The 27,745-nt window shown below is 36.3% G+C and overlaps 1 protein-coding gene across 6 annotated transcripts in view; it reads left to right on the forward strand.

The window, feature by feature from the left end:
* ZNF385B (zinc finger protein 385B) overlaps window positions 1-27,745 on the forward strand; it is a 166,446-nt gene that overhangs the window by 31,149 nt on the left and 107,552 nt on the right. The window contains exons 1-2 of one of the 6 annotated variants that reach the window (XM_027678442.1): window positions 9,272-9,315; window positions 9,492-9,560. Coding sequence is in view for 2 of the 6 variants with exons in the window: in XM_027678433.1 (XP_027534234.1) it covers window positions 853-1,153 (301 nt within the window). In the remaining 4 variants the exon portion in view is untranslated. Of the gene's footprint in view, window positions 1-850; window positions 1,154-8,815; window positions 9,316-9,491; window positions 9,561-27,745 lie in introns of those variants that run through there. The other 5 variants (XM_027678438.1, XM_027678433.1, XM_027678435.1 and 2 more) reach the window with 5 other exon arrangements.

A 27,745-nucleotide genomic window follows, 5' to 3' on the forward strand; every position in this document is an offset into this window, starting at 1 on the left:
TGGACCCCTTTATAAAGAGCCGTGCCTCCCCTCTCCTCCCCACCTTTTCTTATCTGCAGGTTTAGCAGCACACCTTAAATGGAATACACACCTTCCCCACATTTATATAAAACTGTTCTTTTTGCAGCTTGATTCATTTGTCACAATGACGTTTTTATTCTCTAGGGTAAGTTAATATTTCAGGCTCTTGGATTGTTGTTCAGGGACTGTCATTTACCATGTATTCATGTAGCTCCCACAAAACTAACTTCTAGCTGGTGTTTCTCTGTACAATAGTTTGAATTGTGAAGGTATTGATGGACTCCTATAGATAATATACAATGCTTGTATGAAGGCTGAAGATTTGGGTATATGTAAAAGTGGAAAGCATTCATTAGTCTCATTAAAACAGTCTGCTGTCTTCCACTGTTTCCGTAACGTCTCTTGTTGGCATCCTTTTTGCTGAATAGTTGTATTTGAGGCAGTGGGTACTGCTATGGGCACTGGAAAGTAAAGAGCTCTGGAACCAGTGTTTAGTAAAGTGGAAGAAATGTATTTGAAAATAATCTTAACCTCTGCTAGAGATGCAGTAATAAATCTGCTTTAAAATAGAGAGCTTGCAGAACAAAATAATGAGTTGTTGCAAGATGCTGTGCACAGACTGTGATATATTGCCAACTTATTATTTCTGAGCTCTGGTGTGTCAAAAATGCATGTATTTCTATATTAAGCAACACCTCTGCAATTTGGAAGCTTATTTGTTAGAACTGGTCTTTGGCTCGTGCTGTGTAGCATTTTAAAAAAGAAAATGCAGTTTTAATAGTAAGAATTAGTTGTCTTCTAGTAACACTTTAGTCTCTTTGCTCTATAGGTATGAAGCGTCCATTAACTCCTGACCACGTCTTTGAAGATGGGATTATGAATCAACCAGCTGTTCTGCGGGTCTTGGAAGAAAAAGGACTGAGGAACGACAGACAGGATTATCAATTAAGTAAAGAAAAAAAGAAGATACTGTTTTCCTTCTGCGAAGTGTGCAATATACAGCTGAACTCTGCAGCTCAAGCTCAAGTTCATTACAATGGGAAGTCTCACCTGAAAAGAGTGAAGCAGCTCAATAATGGAAAACTCCCTACAAGTACAGCTCCTGGCACTTTGTTTGCAAGTACAAGCACAGGTACATAATTAGTTTGAGATGTTGGATTTTGGTCCAGAATTCTGAGGAAGCTTTTAAGATCTACCTTCCCCACCCAACAAAAGCATTAAACTTAATATAGATTAATACTAGTAGTTAATAATATTTTACCATGTTCAGAATTGTTGGCGTATTTCTCTTCCTGTGAGGCCAGTTGTATTGAGGCAATATTGCACTAATGTGTGATTAATTACTGTGTTGTACCCTGAGATATGGTCTATTTAAAAGTAACTGTTGTGGATCCAAATAGTTACAAATTTTGTCACCTGCTTTTGTTCCCAAAATAATGTTCTGGAGAGATGCTGTGTGTAGAGGAGAAACTTTTTAAAAGAAATCTAGTAGTAGGAAGATGGAGGAGGAGGAGAGCTGGAATTTACAGGCTTGGCCCTTTCATTATTCTTACTTTCAGTTGCCAGGGTTTTAATTACTCTTATTCATGGAATCATTTAGGTTGGAAAAGACCTCTAAGTGAGAAGTAATTTAAAATAAGACCATTTACTTACTGGGCAAAACAAAGGTCCCAAATGCTTGGTCAAAATGCATTTAGCATGCATAATGTAAAGAGAAAAAGCACATAATGTGTTTTTCTGGGCTTTATTTATTTATTTATTTTATTTCACATAGCTATTCTGAGAAAAATATAACAGATCTCAAATCTTCATATAAGAGTTTTCTGAATTGTATTAAAGATTTTTTAATTATTATTAGCCACATGAGGGCATTTGCCTTGGGTTCTTTTGTTTTGTATAGAAACAGTCAAACTGCATTAAAGGAATTAGCTTTTTGTTATTTCTGATTTTGATTCTTGTTAACTGAATTTGACTTATTTTGATGTCTGTAGTATTGTTTTGTTTGATTTAGAACTAAGTAGTGTAAGGGTATCACTAGCGTAAAACCTGTGGTCCATAAGATTAAATTCCTGTTGAATAACATCTAGATCAATTAATTGTGTGCATTCTTAAAATAGATTAATTAAGATTGATCTGTGTGCTGATAGAAAACATTTTCAATGTTTGCGTTATATATTTTTGTTGCTTTTTGGTAGCTGAACCTCCTCATCTGATGTCTTTCCTCTCATTCCTGGGGATCACAGCTGATGCTCTGGCACCACTGCTTAAAGAAAGCTTTGATGCTCAGAATACGTTTGTGTTTGCTGAAGCACATGCTTTGGAGTTACTGTATAGCTTAGGACTTGACATTCACTTGAAATTCTTTGTGCTTTGTTCACCGATCTCTATAGTAGACTATATCCTAGTTATGTCCTAGTTACGCTGGTCTATCCAGTGCATGTTGAAATAGGCATTCTGTTTTCTTCATAGCTGAAGGATGGTGTGCTCATAGCATTTAAAAGAAAGAAATGCCTTGCATAAACAGTTTATTATTATGATTGTGTAGACGATTTAATATACTGCTTAAGAACTAGTAGGAGAACAAGATTTACTGAAATGTAGTTCTCAAAGAACACCTTACAAAAATAAGTAGAAAGTAATTTTCTTATAAATTGACATTATCCAGGCTCAGTTTTAATCCATGTCTTCTGGAGTGTTATTACCGCTTGTAATGGAATTCTTCCTTCCCCATTTCTTGAGCTACCATTGTGAACAGAGGTAATTGTGTAGATGGTAAGAGAACAGTTATATTAATCTCACCTCACCAGTGAACAGACTTTATTCTACATACCAAGGAAGTAATAGCCCCTCTCATACTTCACTGTTATAACTACCTACCCTTTTAACAAACCAATAAGTGAAAAGCTCAGCACACCTCAGGAAACTTTTTGCAAATGTTCCTGCTAATGTAAGGTTGGAGTTTTCCTCTGTGTTCATAAAATGAATGTGAAATTAATAATATTCCCACTGGAAGATAAGGTAACTGTAAAATACACATGACTAAATTTTCATTGACAGTACAGAAACCAGGATTACAGACCTGCCAGAACTGTCTTGATCCTGTGTGACAGAATTGGTCTGTGCACCATCCCTGACACTAGACTCCTTGACTCTTGGTGGACTTTTTTCTAAATGGAGATGAACACAAAGGAGTCATGAGACGTATTTTCATATTCATTCTTTTTGGAGGTCCTCTCTGGGACAGGTGGCCCCAGGTTGTTATAAAATATCCTTTTAATTTTTGACTTCCACTATGTTTTACAGCTATAACCTCAATTTGTTGCTCGTAACTTTCAGTAATTGGTAACAGTCATTGTTGTACCACTATTGGAGTGTGTCGTGGGTTGACCTTTATTAAGATTTGATAATGGCAGGTCCTGGCAATAATACTCTACAGTGTATAGATGAGGGGCTTTAATATAGTTAAAGTCTAAATATCTCTTTAGAGATAAGTTTAAAGTTACTTCTCTATATTTAGAGTAAGAGTACAATGGTCACAGGATTTAAAAAGATGTTTAGCAACATATTTTTCTGAAAAACTTACTCTATTTTTAGTTTATTTTGGCTCACTACATGATTACTGAAATACAGAAGCCCTTCTATTGTATCTCTACATGCAATTTAAATTACTTCACAGCAAGTAAAATAAAGTTCTAGAGCTGCTTTCCTTTATGTTGCCAAACCCAAGAAATTAATTGACTACATCAGGCGACTTTGGTGATTCGATCCATTCATTGAACTCCTCCTTTTCTTTACATTGGTGTTGAAAATTATGTGTTTGAAAAAGAGTATTCTACTTACACAGTATATTGCACATGGTGTTAAAGCCTTCACTATTGCTTATGTTAGCGATTGTTCATTACCAGTCATATGCATCATGTCTTACTGCAGCTCAGGCTGAAGTTTGTCAGCAATGCCATTTCCAGGGATCATCCCTACACTTGTGACAGGCATAAGTGATGTATGGACAGGCTGTTGCCAGAAAAAAAAGGAACGTAAGAGAGAAGGTGTGTTTGCTTTTGCAGCTTAAATTGGTAATTTTTTTTCAGTTATTTCCTATAAGGAAAAAGGAAAATAAAGGATAGTTTCCTGCAACCTTGGGGAAATGTATTTTGGAGTGAGCTTGTTTAAAACTTTTCATCAGCAGGTCTTGCTGGAGCCTGAAGCGGCAATCTCGTGGAGCAGGTCACAGCTGTGTGGGGTACCTGAAACCCCACTTGCCACAGCTAAAAACAAGGGCTCAAGTATCCGCTCCTCAGAGGGGCCGGAACCACTTTGGAGAGTGTGGTACGAACTTGGCTAATTGCTAAATCAAGACTGCTCGCTTCCCTTCTGCTGAGAGACAGCTAATGAGTTAATTGTTCAGGAAATGAAGACAGGAGGGAGGCAGTATTTTGGAGGCTGGCAAGGCAGCGGGAGTGCGGGATCGCAAGGCTTCCACGAGATGGTGCTGCAGCCCGGGCCATGGAGCGACGAGCCGTGGCTGCTGCCTCTGGGGCTCGATTGAGCCTCGTTTGTTAACTGAGCTATTGATAGGGATAACTGCGAGTGGTTTGCAGATATATGCAAATATATGTGGACCATTTTGTGGATGACTTCGTTTTATTCCTCCCAGTTCTCCTTTGGAGGTGACACCGATTTTGCTCCACGAATTCTCTTTGTTTGTTCCCTGGTATCTCCTAGTGAATCTCCTGATTCTCTCTCCTTTGCCCCCATGCTAACATGGGAACGGTTGGTGTAGTTTTAAGTGGACTAGAAATAACCTATTGAAGTCCAAATTTTACAGATCCTGGAAACGGGTACATTTTTGCTACATAAGGTGTCCAAATTTACAAGTGGGCACAGCAGAATCACTTTTTCCTGGGTCCTGGGCTATTTTAAAGACCAGATGTGCTTTAGGGCCCAGGTGGCACTCCTTAATGCCAGTGTGAAGGTCTTGCTGGAGGTCTGGCTGGAGGTGTGATTGGGATGTCAGTGCGTTGTAGTAGCAGCACTGTGTTTTTGCTCTTGCAATCTCTGACCTTGCAGGACAGTTTTGGAAATGCAGTACCCAATATCATTCTTTGTAGGGAACAGTCCTACAAGTTAATGTATTAACCCTGCAGTACTGAGGAAAAAATTACAGGATGATTTCCTGGGAGATAATAAACACACAGTTGTGTGATCTGGTTCACAGCAATGACAGCCAGGGATTTGTTAATATAGCCAAATAAATAAATAAATAAATAAATGACTAGATTTCGTTTGTGTTTGTGAATTAAATCAGGTCTCAAAAAGGGCCTGGTAGTGGAATGGAGAAGGTAAAACAGTAGTCTTGGGCACGGGAGGAGAATGAGGGAGAACAGAGAAGGCAAGGTTTCTTTCCCTTTTGGCAATAGAAGTTAGAACTTCTTTGCCTCCTTGTGCAATGCCATATAATAATACCATTTGGAAGTCTAGGCATCCTATCAAGTCAGTAGAGGCAGGGAGGCTTACAATTGATAGCTCAAAATTATATTTCATAGGATCCATAGACTGTATACCTAACTTGCATATTAGCTTTCTAAATTAAATATATAGAGATAGAAAGTGTGAATAGTGTCTTCAGCCAAAAGGTAAAAATGACTGTTGGTAGATGTTGAGAAATTATACTGAAAATATTCCAGATAGCTTTAAATCTACATCCCCACTTTTGGCCTTGTGCGTACAAGGAAGACTTTTTTTTAAATGAAATTGAATTTCTTTTAAAAGAAATTAGCTTGCCAGATGACTAGGTCAGTGCAGGATTAAATGATGGGTGGTCGTAACAGAACAAAACTGCAGTGCATTGCTCTGATTTCAGTGGAACTTTTCCTTGGTTATTGAAAGAAGAATCTAATCCTAAGTGCAGGTCTTTGTATATAAGTTTGAATCCTTAACTGGTCCAAGACTAGCTTTCTGACAGGTAGCTTAGTTGTCATCTAAGACTGCTTTGTGCCAATGTGATGGAGGACAGAATTTTTTCTTACTTTAATCTAGGTCCTCAATTCCTTCTCAATGTTTGTCTTTCATTAATCTAAAACCAGAACAAGAATAATCTGATTTTTATTGCAGATCTTTATGAACTGTTCTACCACGTGCTCAGAGGGAGGGTAAGCAGCAATCAAAAGTATCTTGAAAAAGTTTGTGAGCTGAGTCCTATTAAATGTGTGCATGCATAGCTATAGAATTAGTGCATAAGTCTGTAGAGAAGAGGAGAAGAAAGATAGTAGAAAGCACTGTGGTCTTACTCTTTTTTTTTTGTGTTATGCCAAAACCTTAAGCTTTTAGGTCAGCACTTGTTCTGCCCTCCATGTCTGCTGCCTACAGCCCAAGCTTTTGGAAAGCAGTTTCAAGGCACTGTTGTGAGGGCACAAAGTGGAGCAAGTCCTCGTCACTTCCCCTCTCTTTACCCCCTAGAGAGGGAGGCTGCTCCACACTTTGCTATTCTACTCTAAGTAAAATCCCTTTTTCTTTTGTAAAAGATTAGACTCCTTTGCTAAAAAGCAAAACTGTTACATTCTGCAGTATAATACCAATGATGACAAAAAGAGTTATGTGCATGGAATGCAACTTAGCTTAGAGGGCTATTGAGAAACTATTAGTATTTCACTTCTATCTACAGGGTATGTTGACTTCTTTTCTTATTCAGTGGTTTGTTGAACAGGATTGGATTTGGTAGATGGTACCACGTTCTTTGTGTCATTTGAGTCTCTTCCCCCTTTTACGTAAGAAATAGGTGATGCTACATAAGTTAGCAGTTTTCTTACAATATGAAATGTATTTATAAGTGATGGCTATTTTTCTTTCACAGAAGTCATGATAGAATCATACAGTATGCCGAGTTCATAAGGGACCCATCAGGATCATGATTAGCTGCTCTGAAATTAAGGGGATTTGTTATATTTTGATGTGCTTGGTACTCCTTACAGAATGTTGATGATGAGAGTTAATATCAAGGGCCAGAGCTGATATTGAAGTTGTTTTCTTATTTGTCAGTTATTACACACTGTATCCATAATACTTGGTTCTGTGTTTGAGTAGCTGCACTGAGAAAAGTAATGGTAAAATTAATAAAAATAGTAAGTAGATGATATGTGCACTCACTGGTAGTCTTCAGGAAAAAAGATGGGAAAATTACGGTTTCACTGAGGTTGGTTGTTTTTAAGTAATTGGTAAGTTGCATTAGAGCAAAACATTCAAAAGTTCCCTAATGGCAAATAGAAAACCCTAACTTTTCTGAATTTGGTAAAGGCTATCAAACCAATTATTCATTTGTAGCCTCCACTTGTTGGAGAGCACATGAATGACATTTGTAAGCAAACAAACAGTACATGACTAGCATGGAAAAAAAGTTGTTTATGGGGGTGGTACTTTGGGTGAAGTGTGAAAGGATTTCAAAATAAAATTGGCTAATACATTTGGCATTCTTTGCCACTACTTTGCATAAATATATTCTTGTAGCAAAATTCCTTCCTGGAGAGTTTAATCTCACTTTAAGGGCAGTTATGCTGTGGTAAAGAACCAGCATTTAAGACATCAGATACTCAGATGTTCTAGAGTTTAGGACCAAAAATACAGCTGCTCACCAGCCATAGTTTCAAGCTGAGAATGGCTGCAGGAGTGGTAATGATACAACTTCTGCTCTGGTTGGAGCATCTCCCTTGTCATTTAAACAGTTTGGGAAATGACCTGGAGAGCTTCTGAAATCAGTTGAGTTCATGTTGCTGCAAGGATTTCTTCACTGTCTCATGGAAGGATGTGATCCATAGTTTATGGGTGTAGATAGACAGCTGAGATGAAAATGAATCTATAAATGCAGACTTTTTTATTCATGTGCATTTGTAATCATGATTTCTATATTAAAACTACTGAAAAATTAAAATAATAAAGTCAGATTTGTTTATTATTTTTATCTCACAAAAGGAAAAACTGATATTGTCTCTGTATGGTGAGTTTCCCCATCTGGGATCAGATCCTGTCAAAATTTCTTTCATAGTTGTCTCATGACACAGCAGTATATTTGGAAAACTGTACAGGTATTATTATAAAAACCACCATGTTAAACTAAACCTAGTTATGATTACATCTGATTCTTATTCTGCGTGTCTCTCTGTGTGAGTATGCACAGTGACACATGCCCTCTTACCTTTTTTTGGGAAAGAAAGCCTATGAAGTACCTAAAAAGACAAAAAGATTTACAGAGTGAGAAGTCTGTGTGGGAGTAGGAAGAGCATGAATTTATTAAGCCATGGACGTTTTTCATAGTAAGTAATAAAAAATTACTGTTTTTTTTTTTTTAAAGACAAAGGCATTTCTTCATGTAGTGTCATGCTTTTAGTGGGTTTTTTTTTTGTTTGTTTGGGTTTTGGTTTTTTTTGTTGGTTTTGTTTGTTTGTTTTTTGGTGGTTTTTTTGTGCAGGTACTTAATCTGGTAGACCATACAGGTCTTAGCTGGGTCAGTATTCTGAATTTTTTCATCCAAATATTTATTCTTCTATTTAATATCCTATTTTTTAATGTAGAATAGAGTTTGTCAGTTATGTGGTTAAAAAGTACTTATTTGTTCATTTGCATAATTGTGAATTAATCTTATTTTAAAAAACTGTAAGAAGTAATTAATTTTTACTGCTGGATTTTTTTTTTCCTAATCACGAACCTCATCACAATACAGGCTGCTGATTCTCCTCTGTCTTGTGCTCATTGTAGGAAAGACAGAGCTATTTTTAACATTTACACAGTCTAGATAGATGATTCCTCATTCTGTGTGGTTTGGAGCTGAATCTGTAGAGCCTTTCATAATCATATTCTTTTATTTTTTTGTGGTTTGTTTGAATTTGAACACTGTGGCTGATTCCATGCATTGATAATGACGGCTTGGGTTGCCTGATTCTCAGCATAAATTCACGCAGACTTCTACTTTGACAGTGCTCTGTGTTTCGGTACGCATGAAGATACAGAACTGAAATTGCTTTGCTTTCTTTACAAATGACTCAGAGCGTGCTTGTCCTTCCCTAAAATGTTGCCAGCGTGTGAAGGATTTTCAATGAGCAATGCAATAAGCCGGCATCTGGGAAGGTTTGAGGCTGCACTGGTATAACAGTGTACTGTCACACAGATGATCAGGGCTGGAGCCAAGACTCTGTAGCACCATAGATCATATTGGTCACATATTGGAAGTTTTGTTTATGTAACTTGGTTGCTGTTTAACCTGCATAAATAGTATTGCCATAATGTGGAGTGGACTTCCCAGTAGAGGTGAGTCTCTTTTTTATTATTAAACTTCACTGAATTGCTTTGTGCTACGACATTAAGTGTTACATGTTTGGCATTATTTCTGTGTGCATGTCATTTCTGTTTTAGTTATTCCAGTGGAAAGGGTAACAAAAATGGCAATGCATGTAATGCATCTTTTTCTTCTCTTCTTATTTCAGTATAAAAAGTAACTAAATATGTGGCAAGCTCCCTTTCCTTGCTTGCTGTTTGCAGAGGGCATCTTTCCAGTAGGTGACTTCCTATGCATTTTAAATATTTTTTGAATGTTAGTGATGCTGTGTTATTGTTGTAAAAAGAATCTTATTAGCAGTGTGACTAAATATCTCTTACCATAACTTGCATTCTGGCTTGTTAATTCTCAAAGTGTAGTTACAGTGACGTGTGAAACACAAGAGCTGTCGGATTCTCCAGATAAACTAAGTAAAGAATGAAATAAATTGTATGCTGGATTTGACATCTTAGATATGTCTGTCATTGTTAATATTAAAAGTTATGACCTGTCATGCCCAGGATAGCTTCCAGTAATTCATTTGCACTGACAGCTTGCTTTGAGAGGGGTATAAAATTAGTGTCGCTTCTCCCTAACCAGTTAAATTTGAGATTTAGTGCAGCAAGTTTTATTTAAGGGAACAGATAGTGTGTTAAAGGTAGTCCGTGAAGTTCTAGTAGTCAGTCTTTAAGCTTGAAAGGAGCATTATCATAAACTAAACAGACTTTGTACCTATGTGTTTAAAAAAAGGTTTTTTTTATTGAGAATTTCACCTATAGCAGAACACAAAAAATTAGTTCAGCTGAGTTACTTATTAAGCATTGCTGTTCTGCTAATATGTTTAGTTTGTGAGGTGAGACCTGCTATGATTATATTTGCGTATGCTGACAGTAATATTTTTTTTTAATAAAATAGGGAAAAATGTTGAAAAATATTATTTAAATGTTTTTCTTTCTTGCTGTAGAAATGTCTGTGCTTACTATGTAAAGACTGCTGTGGTTTTTTTTGGTTTTTTTTATGAGGAACTAGGACAGCTCATGCTTTTTCCTGCTAAATATATTTATGAGGCAGCTGTTTTATAGCTTTCAGCTCCAAAGTTATAGATAAGTGTGTATTTGTTTGACAGAAGATTCGAGAATTTCCATTTACTGCCAGTACATGTAAAGCTTGGCTAAGCAGACTGCATCAGGAGCACACACCATTTGTATTAGCCAATCTGTCTTTGCAAGTCCCAGGGCCACTATCTTGCTAGAAGCCACTGTGTGCTTTTGAAAGCATGAAATTAGTTTTATACTGAGCACATAGCTTCTCGTTTAGCAGTTCTTTTTATGGTAATGGTCAATTTATGGTTCAGTGCCAGAATTTTGGTGTTCTGTCAAAGCTGATAGCTTCTGCTAAGGTGTTCTTTAGAGATAAAGACAAACAAACAAAATCCAAAACAACACCCCTCCACCTCCAAAAAATCCCAACAAAAATGCAGTTTGTTGAGGGTATCCTAAGGAGATGCTAATAAAGTCCTCCCCAATGAGCTAACTACTGACATTTCTGATAGCATTTTGGAGTTAGTTTGTTGTAGTCTTTCAGATAACATTTGTCATTCATCGCAGAAAATTATTAAATTCATTGTCACTTTTTTACACTTCATGAGTTTGGGGGGAGGTTATAACATGGAAAATTGCTCTCTGTTGATGCTAATTTGCTCTATATGCTTATTTAATGATCAAGGATAAAATACACTTGAAAAATGTACATGAACCACCCTAAACATTCAGGAGAGAGAATTTTTAGATAGCAACTTTAGAACACATTGCAAACTTTGCTCTTTCTTAAAATCTATAGACGTCAAAATAAGTTATTTGTAAATAACTTTGTAAAACGGTCTTTAATACATATAACTCATAAACTGATAAGCCAACTTTCTTACCTGTGTTTTGTTCTTGGAATAGTTTTGTTATTTTTTTAACTCTGCCAGATTTCTGACTGCTCCCTCACTAGCAGCTATGTTTAATGAAAGATTAAGGTGGTTAACATTGTGCACTATTAGGCTTCACTTGTGTTACTATGTCCAGCCTACCTTAATCTCTCTCATATAGTAGGCAATTTAAAATTGCTTTGCTTTTAATGTAGGACATCACAATTCTGACTTGATCCTGTAATAACCACTTTTAATGATCTGCTTCCTTGCTCAGTTCTGTCTGCAAGGGGCAAAATTTGACACTGCATTTTGTGTGGAAGATGTAGTGGGCTCTGGATCTGGTGGTGTTTCTTCTGTTAAGAGCTGAGGAGAGATCCTGATCAGCTACTGATATGCCTTTCTGGGAAAAGAAGCAGCTGCAGGTCATAGCTTCCAGAATTTTACTTAAAAAGCAAATGTAAACTGGTGTACCAGTCTTTCATTATTGCATCATCATGGAGGAGAAAGAGAAGTAGAATCTATGGAGACTACTGCCTTTTGTCACAGGTGCTTGGAAGGTGCATCAGAATATCACCAACAAAGCTACTTTTTTGAAGCCATGTTGTTTGGATCCTCCTGTAATCACACAGTAGGTGCAGACTGACAGCTTTAAAAAAGTATATTGCTGTCATTTTAGGACCTTTGAATACATTTTCTTGCTGTTCTTCAGTGTGTGTTTAAAGGCTACCAGGCTGAAAATACTATTATGAACATTTGGAAAACAGTGTGTGACATGTCACTACCATGACATATAAAACATGTTTTATTTCTCTAAGTACTTGAGCTGGAATGCCTTTCTTTGTCCTTTTATTCTTTTGGGGATTCTTTTTATCCATGCTTTTTATCTCTATGAATTCTGATTGTCACATTTCAGTCTGGTTAGTTCTTTGTGATCATCTTTAGATGATGTTGTTTGCTAGGTGCTTTCAGCTTCAAAGATCTTGCATCCTCTTCCAAGTCTTTCTTGCTGTGTATTTTCCCTCCTGCCATTTCACATTGGCAGTTAAAGTGAGAGGCAAGATCTGGTGTGTTTGTTATGCTGGACAAAACCACTTCCTGGTATGGAGCTTTACTCTTTCTGTATCCATTCTATAGCCATTTCTATATTAGATTGTCAGTTATCACGTGGCACCATAATTTTAATTTCTTCTCCTTTTGATACCTAAAAGAAAATTCAGGGAGAAAAAAACCCCGAGACAATTTAGTTTCGAAGGTGAGGTAAGGAAAGGGTTTTAATTTGTGCCTAAGCATAAGATTACAAGACGCGCGTAAGTCCCTCTGTTCAGATGTTACAATTTATAATATTGTCTGTCCAATCCCGGATGTTTCCACCCCATGGCTTTTGCCCTGATCCACCCTCGATTACACCCCTTGGGAATTGGCGCTGGGGTCTCTGAGACCCTCTCTTTGTCAATCTTCATCTTCTTCAGGGTACAGGGGGCACATAGTTACCCAGAGTTTGACTGTACTCTGCGGTTTAGGCCAAGGTACAAGTGTTTTCTAAACAGAATAGGCCTGTCTTAAAGAGAGACTAAACATTTCTACTGGAATTCAGGGGGTAGAATTGATATGGGGAGCATAGAATGGGGTAATAGGGTTGGAGAGTTTCTGTGCTAAGGGTAAGGGAATGAAATGCTGCTGCTTCTAAATCTACTTCTACTATATAACTACTTATAAAGCTTATAAAAATTAGAAAAATCAAAAAACCAGATAGACCTTAAGGCATCATTTAGAGGACATCAGTGTTAATGTATGGTGATCTTTTGCACTTTGAGAGTGTTTGGGGGCAGCAGCCTCCCTACTACCAAGGTTACTTTACAAGGAGATTCCGAAGGAGAAGAGGACACTGTAAGCTAAATGGAAAAAAAATACTGGGGAAGTGGTAGTTTGTGAGTAATTCCATGTTGATCACTTGACTTTCAGATCCAAGTCTAGCCAAGGTCTTTGTGGAAATCTTGAATTTGCTTTTTTTTTTAGTGAAGGTCACTGATGAATCCTGCCAGAGAAGCTGAGTACACTGAGAACTGTATTTCACTGTGGAAGTCCTATTGCTGAAGCTTTTCCCTGTCTCTAAGTTAAAGAGCCAGAGGTGTTCTGGAGGTCTCACCCAGAATGTTCAGCCAAGAAATTATATCCTTTTTTTTTAATACGCTTTCTGTTCTGTTGGATTCTGAGCAGTGCTCATAACATGACTTTGAAGGGAAAATTAACTAACTTTCCTATTTCACATATGCTTTTTGTTCCTGTAAGGATTTTTTAAAATTATTTTTTATTTGGAAGTGAGGAAACCTGTGTACTTTTTCATCTCTACAGGTGTAAGGAGGGTGCTTTTGTATTGACACCAGCAGCCCTGGCAGATGAAAGGCTAAATTCTTTGGCCTTGCATAAGTTCAAGACCTACACTAAAATGTCTTTTGTCTGTGATTGGGCAATGCAGATCTTGGGATGAGATGAAGTCTTTTTAATACTCTGTGAAAAGAGAAATACAGCTTCTTTGAGGACAGATTTTAAAATTCATATAGTGTGTTATAGGAGCTAATTTAGGGAAAGGATATGACACTGAAAGCTCAGTGGACAAAGCTTTTCCCAGTAGGGAACTTGTGAAACTGTCAGACTTTGGGCGGGAATTTCTGGCATGATGGATTTGGTGACACCACTTGTTAGTTTACTGTGGTTGCTCTGGATGGTGTATAAAATCTGTGTTCAGATCACCTCTGTCAGGGTGCTTAAAGGATGTTTCCAAGTCAAGGGACTTCCGAGGTTATTGTGATATGTTCAGTTTTGGAGGTTTTGGTTTTGTTAGCTGTTGACATTGGTACTGTTTATACCTTTGCTGAGCTAGAGGAAGAGACAGAGCAGGTCTCTGGTGTGCAAGTTTCACTTTTACTTGCTTCAAGCATTCTGTAAAGGCAGAAGTCAGAACATAGCTCCTGGAAGTTTGTAACTTCCACCCAGGGGCCTCTATTTTATTTCTTTAGGATATTTCATAGTAGGGGGTGGAGAGAGGAAGGGGAGGTAAGAAATCCATGTGGGAAGTTCTTAAAATTGTTTGTCTTTCTTCTCAAACTGGATTCAAAATTTTCACATATTTGCATCTCCTCTTGCTCAAACTGGAGTATTTGCATTGATGACATCCTGAAATGTTTTGTGACTGAGCATTTAAATGTGAGCAGAAAGAGAGGCTTTTTTTAATCAGCTGACCAAACTTAAATGGAACATACAGAAAATAAAGAGGTGAGGAAGATTTATAGGCTTTAGAGTGGCACATCTGGATAAAGAGTCACAGAAATCACTTCATCAAGAAAAAGCAGACTAGTTGGAAAGAACTGAAGGTTATTGTTAGGAATTGCAATTAGTGTATTGTGGCCAGCTTTGTTAGTGGTACCATTTAAGCCTGATGCATTTCTAGTAAGGTTGAATAGTAAAAATCGATCTATTAAGTAATCATTGTAGCAACCTCTTTTTAAGCAAACATGAACAGCACTTGGCACCTGTGAACCCAGGTTATTTTTGAAAATAAGATTTAAACTTTTCAGTCACTTTGGCTGCTGAGCAGGGCACAGACTTTCAGAAGATTCAAAGCTGGAACACCAGAATATTACTTGCTGGGGATTAAATCTTTGTGAAAACTCCTGAAGTTTTTTTTGAAACATAATTATAAAGAATGCTTATATGAAAGTAGTGTAGTACCACATTTGTTCTTGGTAACTATTGACAGAAACAAGGACGAATCTGGCAGAAACAAGTAAAAATATTGTTGTCCTTTTATTTTGTTTGTCAGTTGCAAACACTTGCTCATTTTAATACTTCATCCTCTCTAATGAGTATTTGTCCTTCAAGGGGAAATTCTTTTTTTTTTTCTTTCATCCTTCCTCAAAACAAACAGCTTTGTTTTACAAATTACTTCAGGTTGCCTTTGCGAAAAAATATTTAAACTGACATTGTTCTGATAATTGTGTACTAGACTTCTGCTCTGGATGTTTATTGTTACTGCATGGTATCTATGCTGTTGATATTCTGTAGTTGAGAAAAAACTGGAAAATCAATGAAGCTTAAAATCCAAATCAATAAAGTAATAATTTATCAGCAACTAATTCATTAAATCTGTAACCTATACATGCCTTGCAAGAAAATACCCGTGATTATTTGGGTGACAAAACTTTTTACTTAAATACTTTATAAATTGTCAAATTTTAGAAGATTTTTGTTGCAAATAGTCATTTTTTGGTATTTAAAGTGTTTCATGTTGTTTTGTTAATGAATTCATTAGAGACAGGAACAGGCTGTTGCTTGTAAGTATACCCGAATACCCACTAGCAAAGAAGTAGTAAACATGAGAAAAGTATAATTTATTGAAAAATTAGTCTGGAATGTGTATCCAGCTATTCAGCAATTATGAACAAATCTTTGAATTGATGTGATTTCATATTTGATTTCCTAAGCAAGGCTATATAATTTAAAATTTATAAAACAGATCCTTGATTTGTTAACATCTGTCAGATAGTTTGACCAGCTTTTATGCAAGACTCATGTTGTTCACAACATGATATTTATTAATTGATCAAGCCCAGGTTTAAAGGAGTCTTCTGAGAAATAGCACAAGAATGAGATAGTGCAGTAATGGATAAAAGCTCCTGGGGATTTCCATGCTCTGAAGGTGCTCTGCAACTTAAACATATGGCTGCTCCCCCTGCTCTTTCATGCACATGCTCACTTGTTGGAAAGATATTAATAGGCTTGGTGGTGAAGAGGGAGAGATTTGGTTTGGTGCTTAAAAATGATGTACCAATGAACTCAAGAAGTAAATTAAAATAAGAGGAAAGAATTTGTGAGCAGAAGGCATTGTTGCATCCTGATGCATGAAATAAAACAGTGGCATGGCTAGAGTCAGGGTGTTCCAGACTTTTCGAGGGCCAGCTACCCTCACAAGTGCTTTATCTGAGACTTTAGTAATGATTAATCATGCACCTAAGGTAAAACATTTGTGTAGGTGTTCACAGGTTGGGTATTGTTCATCAATAGGAGTTTGAATTGGAGCAGAAGCAAATACAATTTCTGGCAATTGAAAATTCCATCCTAAAAACGGTTGTGTTAAATCAACACTAAAAGTAACACATATTTTTGGGGGATAGGCCTAAAAAAAAATTGAGGAGATGCGCACTGGATTTTGATAATTTTTTGTTCTGATTTTTACTTTCTGGCTGCTATTTTGATCAATTCCCTTGTTTTCCTGTCTGCTGAACATAAAGCTACTGAGAAGTGTGCAGTGGTGCAGTACTCTGTCCCAAAAGGTGGGGGATGCTGAAGCATCATAGGGTTTCGCCCCCCATCAGCTGTGCTTGTAAACTGGAATTGAAGTTGATCCCAACTGAAGGGGCAAATGATTAGGCAGCATGAATTCTGTAGTGTATTTTGGAGGTTCTGTTCTGCTTTTAGTTTAAAAAATTTTTTGAAATGTAAGAAATCTTGTGGAGAAAAATTAAGGAAGTGTACAATTCTGAAGAAATGTACATATGTTAATTAAGTATTAACAAAAGACTGCTATTTGAATAAATATGGTATACTTTGTCTTTTTATCTGTGTTTAGAAACACAATTTAATATACCAAAGTAAATTTTTTCATCAGAAGTCCATTTTATGTATAACAGGCATGTTATTAAATAAAAAACCAAAAGGCTAAAAGTAGATTTATAAATAATATTTGTCATATTATTTGATTTTCATTATTGTTTCAAGTAAAGGTTCCAGCCACCTTTCCTGAAGCCTCTTTGAAGAGATGCTTTGTTAGTTCTTTAATTACTGATGGTGAGTAGTGGCCTTGTTTATACAAGAAATATATTTGAAGGGCTGTTAATTTATTGAATACCTTGAATACCAACCATCACTGAAATTTAAAGACCTGTTTGAAACTGAAATTATAGATTTCAATAGCATTTTATGTCAAGACTCCAATACCAAGAGGAGAGAGCAGGTTTTAGTGGACAATGATCCTGTCTGCACACTATTGTAGTGGACATCCAGCCTGGCCAAGACAGGATATGTTTGCAATCATAACATGCTTATTTTTTGCTTAAATTCTTGGGAGGTGATGGAATGACAGACACATACTTTCTGTCTTAGACTAAATACAGTTATCTTTTCATCTTTTTACAGTTTTGCTTGTTGTGATTATCCAGACTTGAAATCAGTGGATGAATTGGGCAAATAAGGCTATCTATACTTTTAAAGTGTTTCTGCTTTATACTGCTTTCCTCATTTGAAAGCCTGGTGTTGCTTTGACAGATTGTGAACACACTACCCTGGCTGCTTCAAGTCATCCCTTTGCGAGGTTGATGCAATGAATCAAAATTGTTTTAACTGCTTTAAATAACCAAGATAAGAATCCTAATCACAGAAATTGTCATTCATTAATTGAGTATCTACAGAGCAGAGAGCAGGAGTGTGTTGTTTCTGCTGGTTGCAGATTAGCAGTCTGTTCGACTGCTCAGTCTCATCCATCCCGTACACAGGGTTATCATTCCCAGAACCGACAGCTGTGCCCTGTGCAGAGGGAGCTGATCCAGCCCCTCTGACAGAGCATGTGCCTTGTTTGATCAACAGTGATCCCTCTGTGGCAAATGCATACTGCTGGAAAAACATTAGGAATTGAGAAAGACTGGATGAGGTGCCCATGTAAAAGACAGGGAGCGTGCATGGAATCTGGATTAAAAATGGCAGGTTTTACTCTGTCTTGAGTGGTCAAAAACATGTAGCTGGAAATTACATATCCTAAAATGTGTTGAAATAGCAGCTTTTAGTAGGCAACTGAGTGATGATAAACTGCAAGAAACTGATGTGCTACTGTAAATATGCTACTTATCCTGAGATTGAAATCCCTTTACTCACTATATTATTTTCTAGGCCATCTATTGCATTAACATGTTGTTTATTGCCTCCCTCTAATAGAGTTCTAGGGTCAGTAGAAATTGTTATGCAAACTCAAGGTTTCAGAAGTTACATAGCTGTTAGAACAACAACCAGTAACAGTGCAGACACACAGTGGAGGAGTCTTTAAGGAACCATAACCTTGTAGAAACTTTTTTTTTCCTTCCTTTCTTCTTTTCCCTTTGATCTTGTTGCTGAATGCTAGTGGAACATGACTGTAGGGGTGTGGAGCAATCAGCTGCCAGAGCAAAGTGAAGTCTGAAGGGACATCTACCAATTAACTGAAAATAATGAGAAAAATATTATTGTTACACTAATCAAAGCAAACTTGTTACCAAGAAATTTGGAAGTCAACAAATTTGTAAGCTATGTATGGTCTAGTCTGACACTTCTGGTATAAAGATGCAGAATCAGTGCATCCACGGGGGTTTATAGACTGTGAGGACTAAAGGAATCACCAAGCCTTATCTCTTCTACAATACTGGACAAAATAATCTCAAGCATTAATTCCTTTAGTAGAAGAAATTGCTTTACTAAATATACCAGTGTTTGCTGCAATTAAACTAGAACACATTATTTAGAGACACGTCCAAGTTCAATTTAAAGACTTCAGGACGTGATGAATTTACTTGTTACACTGTTGAACTGTTTAAATAAACCTTTACTTTTGCAGTTAAGAACTGCATCTAACTGCCAATTTGAATTTTCTAATTATGAGCCTTTTCTTCCCTACTGTTAAGGAACCCCTATTATTAGATATATTCTCACTTTAAAATGGCAAGGAATCTTGATTTGAAGTCCAGCACAGTTTGTATTATGTGTGCAATTACAAACAGAGATTGTGTAACATTTGCAAAGGTTATGTGTTACTTTTTTAATAACGTGATTTGCATCTGTGGCCTCAGTGACTCTGTGATGAATGAGAACAGCAACTTTGCCTCCTTGATAGTGGACTGTTGGGTCCTGGTTTTTAAAGTCTGCACAACATACTCTTAACTGTAACAAATACTCTTTCAGACAGGTCCAAGTTCATAAAGTTCTCTTTCTTTGATTCAAGTTAGAAGCGTGATACCGAAACTTGTCAAGATTTTTCTGGACCTCTGCTGTCTTTTCCTCTCCTCCAATTATTTTCAGCTGGCAGAATGAAGATTTTCTCTTAGTACTTGTGAAACGAGAGTCATTTTCCAGGTCACATTCCTTGCTTATGGTATGGACTGCTTGCTTTACTCCTCTGTGGAGGCTGACCTCCATTTCTAAAACTGTATTTTAAATACTGAAAGGCAGCTATGTGGCAGCTGTGTGTCTGCTGCTGGTACCATCTGGGATGTGCAGTGAACTTTGCCACTCAAGGTATTTTAGCAATTCTTTAAAAACATATTATCTTAAATTAGCTTAATACCTATGAAGAGATTGGATTGGCATAGTTTTACTCTGATTTTCTTTACATAATGTGTACTTATCATGTCACCTAATTTTCTTGGATTAGTTTCAAAGACTTTCATTTATCTAAAGCATACCTTCAGTGAAGATGTAGAAAATGGGGAATACAAAATCTTCTATTTCCTAATCAGCTTGTAAAGACACTACGTATATGATTTACCTGACAAGATGTTTCCTTACAGTTTTACCTAAGTTTTGGGACAAGAATATCTGTAATCTAACCATGTAAATAATTTTGTTGAGTCTGTATATTTTTCAGTACACTCGTACTAGTATCTGGCAGGCATGCTTATTAGCTATTGTGTTTTTTCCACTTCATTGGTACTGTTTAGAGACAATATCATACAGTGTTATATTCAGACTATTATCCTTGGGATGTTTTTAACTCCTTTGGAGCATGTCCTCAGCACTTACATCCATCTATTCACAAAGACTTCTTTCTGTAGTTTGTGGAAAGAGTGAAAAGCACAGCATACTAATTTATTTGGTCAACCAATTCCTTCCTGTTTTAGCATTTTACTTATGGTAAAATGCTTATAGTTTAGTTCCACAAAACTGTCTTGACAAGATGTACTGTTAACAGGCTTGCTCTTAAGCCTGTGACTAATACATAATACTAATCTTTCTAATACCTTGCAAGCTTGTGTTCTGACTGCAAAGAGTGTGCTGCCAGAGTATGGCTTTTTTTTTTCTTTTTTGATGCTTAACTTTCTTCCACAGAAGTGGAAGTGAAAAAGCTCTATGGATTTAAGTATTGTTTTGAATTTATTTCTGCAATTTGCTTGAAACTTGACCTTTATCTAAGCTCCTCTCACTTCTGTGTTGGAATAGCTCCTGATCCATATGTGTACCTGTATTCAGGATTGTGAGAGTGTTATCCATGAATAAATCCAAAAATGTTACAATTTGGTTTTTGGGTTTTTTTTTTTAAGAACTGAAAGTCACAGCATGGTTTGAATAAAGAAGATTATAGATTATATTGTAGCAGTATCTGAAGTGGGAATGCTCAAACTAAAACAGAAGTAGAGTTCTTCTGTTCAGCGCATCACTGAATGTCTGGGAAGGCTGGTTACTCCTGAATCCTCTGCTTTTTTTCCTGCTGTGTAAGCTTTCCCTCTACTTCCCCCTACTAAAGTTGTTACCTCAGGTCAGTTACTTATTTTTTCTGAAACATCATCTTACGTTCTTTTAGTTGAAATTTTATGTAATCATATGGTATTATTTTCTCCCTTTCTCTTAGATTTTTTTCTTTTAGAGTCAGAGTTTATAATTGATTTTTCTCTACAGCAAAGTAAAAAGGTGGTGTGCTTTCCTGTGACTTATGTTCCTTTAGCTGCAAAGTTAACTAATGTGTATAAAGGTTTGAGATTTTTTTTAATAAATAACTGTTATTTTTTGTGGACCTTATTTTACAGAAGTTGCTAGTAACTGCTGAGCAAAGAGACTTCTTTTTTTTGGTAAATGAAACATTTATAGAACGTGAGAAGTTGAAAGGAAAATATTTTCATCTAATTTAGTGAGCTTGGATTGGTTTCTCTAAAATGACAACACTTGGAAGTGTTTTTCCTCTTTTGTTATCCATCAGAGACGTGTACATCTGAGGTTTCTGATCTTTGGTTTAAACTACTGTTAAGTTTTCATTATAAATGTGCCACCTACTGGAGTAAAAGGCCCATCAGCAAATACTTATTAATATTATCTTCTCCCAGACACATTTGCATAGTAATTTCTTGCTAGATTCCTGTGCTTCTGGTTGTCAAATCTACACTGCTTCTTGTCAGCCTCACCATAGGGTATAAAAATGGTAATAAGAATTGGAGGGGATGTGGAGCATGAAGGCTTAATAAAATTACTTAAAAAAAAAAAGAAAGAAGAATTGATATACTGAATTGTAATGAAAAATACCTGCCTGGAATGAATGCCCAATAAGGGAATCTTACATTCATAGGTACTCTAAGCCTTGATTTCATGATGAAAAAAATCACGTAATTGTTCAATATAGCCTTGTAGCAAAAAGAAATTTTAAACTAGATTTTAGATTATGCTGTGGTTTGCAGTTGTTTTTAAAAGAAATCTTCAGCCTCGTCTTGGCATAGGATTAGTCATGATCATCTTTACAAATGAGAGGCATTGTCCTTAGAGCTTCTTGTCTTTTATATTATAGTAATTAAATGAATGATTAATTGTATTGCAGATATGTCTTAAGAGTTCTATTGTGCTAGCCTTGTACAGAATTAGGAAAAGACTTATCCCCAAAATTTTTAAGTCTGCTTTGAAACATAGGGAATGAAGACAGTAGAGCAAATGGGAAGGATAGGATTATCTAGAAAATATCACTCTGCTAAGCTCAAATGATTTTCTTGATGTTTCTCATGAAAGTGAATGCTTGTTTTGGTAACCCTTGATTATATCATAGTAGAAAAATATATAATATATATTTTAATATATAATATTATAATATATGAACAGGAGCAAGCATAATGGCTTCCTGAAGATCAGTCTGTTTTGCCTTATATTAAATCTGTGTGTTCCTGTAGGAAAGTCTTTGGTTTCATCAGGGTTGTCCTTTTGTTTTTAATTGGGGTAAACATGATATAGCCGATATGTTAATGAGACAGCTATAAAAATTTGGTAGTTTTCCTTATACAAGTTGCTAGTTTCTTGCAAGTAAAGCTCAGCCATGAGGGCACTTGCTTTTGAAAAGAAAGAATGAATCAATGAACCACCCTCAGAAAATGAGTCTGGCAAGCTATGAAGAAGGAGATAGGAAGAGATCAAAGACCTCCTAAATCCCTAACTCAGGTTGTGGTGCACAAGCCCAGGTTTTCAGCAACCCAGTACCAGGTCCTCAGTGTTAAATACAGGGAATCCAAATTTTATCCCTGCTAAATTTGTTATACTTCAATAGAAATATAAACATGCAATTGCATAAATGTGGAGTTTTTAACACGGATTTGTAAGCTGCTCGCCATAATCAGTGTCCTTGTACGCTGCCTATTCATTCTTTTCATCTGTCAAATGCTGTTAAACTATGTTTGGATCTGGACATGTTGGGATGGTGTTAAATAAATATTTAATTTATCATAGATAACTACAATGTAAGTATCTACAATAGATTGTCAAGGAAGTTGGAGCAACCACTGATGGGCCTACATGGCATGTCTGGGATGGCACAGTAATTGGAAGGAGGTAATAGCAGGATGTTTTTCTTCAAATTTGCCACTTATTTATCTGTGCCTAAGGGAGAAGATTGAATTTCTTAGTCTTAGATATTTGTTGCATAAATTCTCTTTTCAATTCTTTATTTGGTAATTGAATGACCAATTTCATATTGCTGGGTGAAGGAAATTTAGGCTTTATGTCGAGTAGTTCTGCTTAGGAAAAATATAAATTACTTCTTTTTCTTTGGTAAGCAATGGAGTGTAGTCTTCTGTGATTTTCTGGAACAGGCCAGTGTATATGTCTGGCATCACTCCAGGTGGTGAGCACTTGGAGTGAGCTGAGACTGTGCTTCAGGAAACATGCTGCTTGCAGGAACAGTGCTCACATTTCCATTGGCTGGAAAAGTAGGAACATCAGCTGGAGTCATTAATATTGTTGTCTTTAGGGGTGACTGTAGCTGATCTGCCTGCTTTCCCAGAATGGGACACTGAAGCCAGTAAATAAGGCAATAAAATATTTCACACTTAATAAATTTCATAAACCAAAAGAAAATAAAATCCAAACAGTTCTAAGAGGAACACAGTTGTTCCAAAAGTTAAGAGATTGAGGTCATATAGAAAGCAAAAGGATAAGAAAAACCCCTGCTATTTTTATAGGAGGAGGTAAAGATTCTGTCTCAGGAAACTTCTGAAATGCTTTTAAACACTTCAATAATGAAAAAAGCAGAAAAGGGAAGTAAATTCTAAGCAATGTCTGAGAGTGAAAACACTTAAAGTACATGAATGTAACTCAGGGAAATAACTGGCTACAAGAACATATCCCAAGGAGATACTCAAAATAAGCACAGTACAGCATTACAGAACAGAAATGTAAAAAAAATCAAGTTCTGCATGCAGTTTTATGGGCATGTGGAACTGATTCAAGGCCCATTTCTTCATAACTAGACTTTTAAGGATAAAATGACTTTATCTGTTACTAATACTTATTCAAAACATGATTTTTTTTTCAGAATGATTTGGTTATTAGTCTTTTGTCTAATGGGTAAAATCAGCTGTGTTTCATTTTATAATCTTTTACAGGGACATATATGCTTCTATGTAGTATGTACACATGTAGAATTATAAAATAACTAAAGATGATTCCAGAGTACAAAACTGAGGTGGGCGAAGTGCTATACTTGTCATCTAAGCAGTGATAAATTATTTCAGTGGATTGCAATTAATTTAGTGTGTATTCATGATGACAGCATAAATTATTTGGTTCTTATTTCGGTTTATTTCCTGTTATGCCTAAGGAGAGGAAATGTGCTTTGGGATATGTGGAATTCAGGACCACAGAATCCAACTAGAGTGGAAAAGAAAAGCTAGTTGAAGTCACTGAGAGACTTGCAATACCTGGATGTCTTTCATAAAATATTGTGGCATCTTAATTACAGCTGTTTAAAAATATGGCAATATTTTTGTAACATTAGCATAAACTAATAAAAAAATTAAAATTTCTGGAGGAACATCTGGAAGTGTTTTGAAAGTCAAAAGCCCAAACTTTTGACTCCCACAAATAATGATGCTTTTCTAGGGTAACCTCAAAATAAGCAGGTTTGTTTTCCAATTGTATGTTGTAGCCATAGATAAAGCTATAATTTTATTTGTCTACCCACCAAGAAGAATTGTTTGATAGCTATTTTTTGGTTGTTCATATGTAAGCTAAACAAGCGTGCATAAAATTACAATATGGCATTATATGCTCCTTATCACTGTCACAGCCAATGACCTTAGAATTACTTGGAGGTATTTGGAGAATTTTTTTATTTGCAGTTCTTCCCTCCTACGTACAGGAGGAAATTGCAACGAAGATTTTAAGTAATAAAACCATAAAGGTATAGAATGTATTTTAGTGTGGGGGCCTTAGGTATAACAAATTTGAGTGAAGTGTGTCTGCGTCTTGTGCTTGTGGCATTGTGGTGGTTTTGGGTTGTTTGGTTTTTTCAGCCTTGTAAAATTTATGGCCCTCGTCAACCACTGAAATCACTTCCACTTTTGTCAACTGAGAATGATGACTTGGCTGTGGTTGTCAGCACCTTGGCAGAGGTTCAGACTCATATGCCATTAGAAAAACTCCTTCCAGATAATATTCCTTGTGAACGAAGATGGCTTCAGCTGTGGTAATGGATATTGCTGATCATTTTTGTGGTGTCTTTTTATGCTGAAGAACTAGGATGGTCCTTAGCTGCATTTGTAAAGGAAGTGACTGCCTTCATTGTTTAGTATGTTAGATAAAGGTTTTCCACATCTGTTCAAATGCAGTAGACTGCAAAATTTCTCTCCTTATGTGAAATGACCTGTACCTAGATGATAACCCTGGGTTTCCCATGCTGCCAAATGAAACCTGTATATCCAGTCCTGTGAGTTGAATTTTCTGTCTAGATGAATTATTTTGAATAGGTATTTTAACATTCTGCATTGTTCACAAACAAACTGTTTTTTTCTTTTCTTTTGTCCTTCTCAAATGTAGCAGTTAAGCACCATAGCGTTGAAAATAGAAGCTAGGTAGGTCAATTTGCATCCATGGTAGGTGTTGGTGTCTATCCCTCAAATGTTTTTTCTGGTATATATCGTCAAGCTCAGCCCAGCAGTATCTGTTTAAGGGTGTGCACGTGATAAGCATGCATGCTCTGCTGGCATTGCTCGTACTTAGTCCCTTTACAGGGCGTACTACTGTTCTGAGTTTATTAAAGATAAGCTGCTCTTGTTTGCATAGCTTGTTTGTATTTTGAACATGTCCCGTATAGTTGCCTTCAGATATTCACTGTTCCTCAATTATTTTCTCAATTTAGCAACTGATCTTAGCAAAGAATCACCACTTGCGAAATTAGATCTGTGATGCAAGTTTCAGTGTAGCTGTGATCAAGTTGCCCTTCACGAACCCCGAGCTGAATCACTGCATTTATCATACAAAAGTATTGTGCACAACTAAGTGTTTAGACAAGAACAAACTGCCATTGTTAATTAGTTTCTAAATTCTGTCTCTCTGAGGTGAACTTGCCTGAAATCGTCATGCCCCACATCTAGAATCCTGCATTTCAGCCTCTGAGATTTCTGAGAGGTTTGCAGAACTGCCTGTTGCTAATGTGATTTCTACTGAGCATACCTCTTGGAAGGTTTCTGTGGCTCTCTTTTATCCAGTAGAGTCTTGAAACAGTTTCTACTGTTTCAAGTAATTTCAACAGTTTATACTCCAGATTTCCCTTTTCAAGATGGTAGTCTGCGAAGAATTGAGTTAAAGAGCTTGAAACTTCTACTTTTGGCCAGACTGGACTGTCTTCAAACACCTGTGGAAAACATTATGGTTGAATTGGGTCCTGAATTTTGAGTCAACTGGTATATTCACTTGTGATAGACTACAATAGCTACTAATATGATAATCTTATCTGATAAATGTGATGCCACAGGGCATGTTGGCTTACCATATGTGTTTAAAAACTCCTGAGTTTCTTGCGTTTCATCTGTTAACATGCAATATGCTTCTTTGATTTTTTTGTTCTAATTGCTGTGCTTCAAGTTACAGTTGGGGTAAAAAACAGATTCACTGAAAACCTTTTGAAGATTCATATCAACAATATGGATATTAAAATTAAAGAAACCAGGAAAACTCAAGGTAAACTTGTGTGATAGTTCATTTTATGCCTAACAGCTTAGTGATTAAAGACATTGGGATACATTTGGGTTTCAGCAAGGACTTAGTCTGGCAAGGTGTTGTTTGCAATCCAACAGAGCACTTGAGAACTTAAAATTAAGTTTTTAAGTAACTGTCCTGAAGATTTGTGATTAAATATGGGTTTTTCTTCAGTGAGTTTACCAAGAACACCAGTGCAATGTCATGTGCTCTGGAGCTTCACTGGTACCAGGTACCACTGGGGTTCTACATCAGAGCAAGATCAAACACTGAAACAAATTCTGTGAGCAAAGTGTGGGACTCCAGTTTTTATTGGCAAATTCTCAGTAAGATGTGGAAAATTTGGTGTGTTCAATTTGTCATGCTTGGTAGTACCAACATCAGTTAGCTAATTCTCTTGATTTGTGAGAGTTTGTATGAGTTGCTTTCTTTGATAGACTGCTTATGCTGTTTTGAGTAATGCTCTGACATGCAATATCACCGAAACATGCTGCCATCAATAACCACATGAAGAGGTACTGATATGATTAAGCTCTACATAGTTGAAGGAAAATGACTTAATATGTTTCTAGATTCTATTTATTTTTATTAACCACAGTTGCTTAAATAAATAAAGGCTAAAGTAGTAGACTGAATTTCTACAGGAACATAAAAGATTTTTGATTTTTAATATTTAACAAACCTTGACTTGTATTAGTGTCTAAATGTATTGGCACTATAGTCTAGGCAATATTTTCTCTCTTCAGTCACATTCCAGTTTTGAAATGAGGTGACAAAACTTTTAGCTTTTATTGCCTAATTGGTTTCTAAACCTAAAGGTTTGTTTATCCTCAGTGTATCCAATCTTATTACATTGAATAATTTTCAAAAGAAAGAATGGAACTTCAGTGCTGAAGTTTGAATTTTATATTGAAATAACAAGTGTTGTGTTTGCTCTGATTGATATGAGTGAAGTGTGTAGCAATGCTGCATGCTGCTTTTATCATTGCACCTACGAAAAGATACACCAAAATCTACAGTGTGAGAAATTGTTTCCACACTTTCTAGACTATTTCCTAGTCAGCCTCTTTTATCAATAAATAGCATTCACATTTATTAAAACTATACATTTGTTAGAGAAACAGCTTTTTGCCCCCTGTTCCTTTGAACTACAAACATTTATAAAGCCTTGAATCCTTACAATACTAGGTGCACCTTTTTGAGGGGGATTTCATTTAGTTAATGAAAATTTGCTGGCTTTATAATTATGATATGAAATTTAACTCATTATT

The sequence above is a fragment of the Neopelma chrysocephalum genome, unplaced genomic scaffold (assembly GCF_003984885.1).
Source record: "Neopelma chrysocephalum unplaced genomic scaffold, ASM398488v2 Primary Assembly neopelma1_44, whole genome shotgun sequence".
NCBI lineage: Eukaryota > Metazoa > Chordata > Aves > Passeriformes > Pipridae > Neopelma > Neopelma chrysocephalum.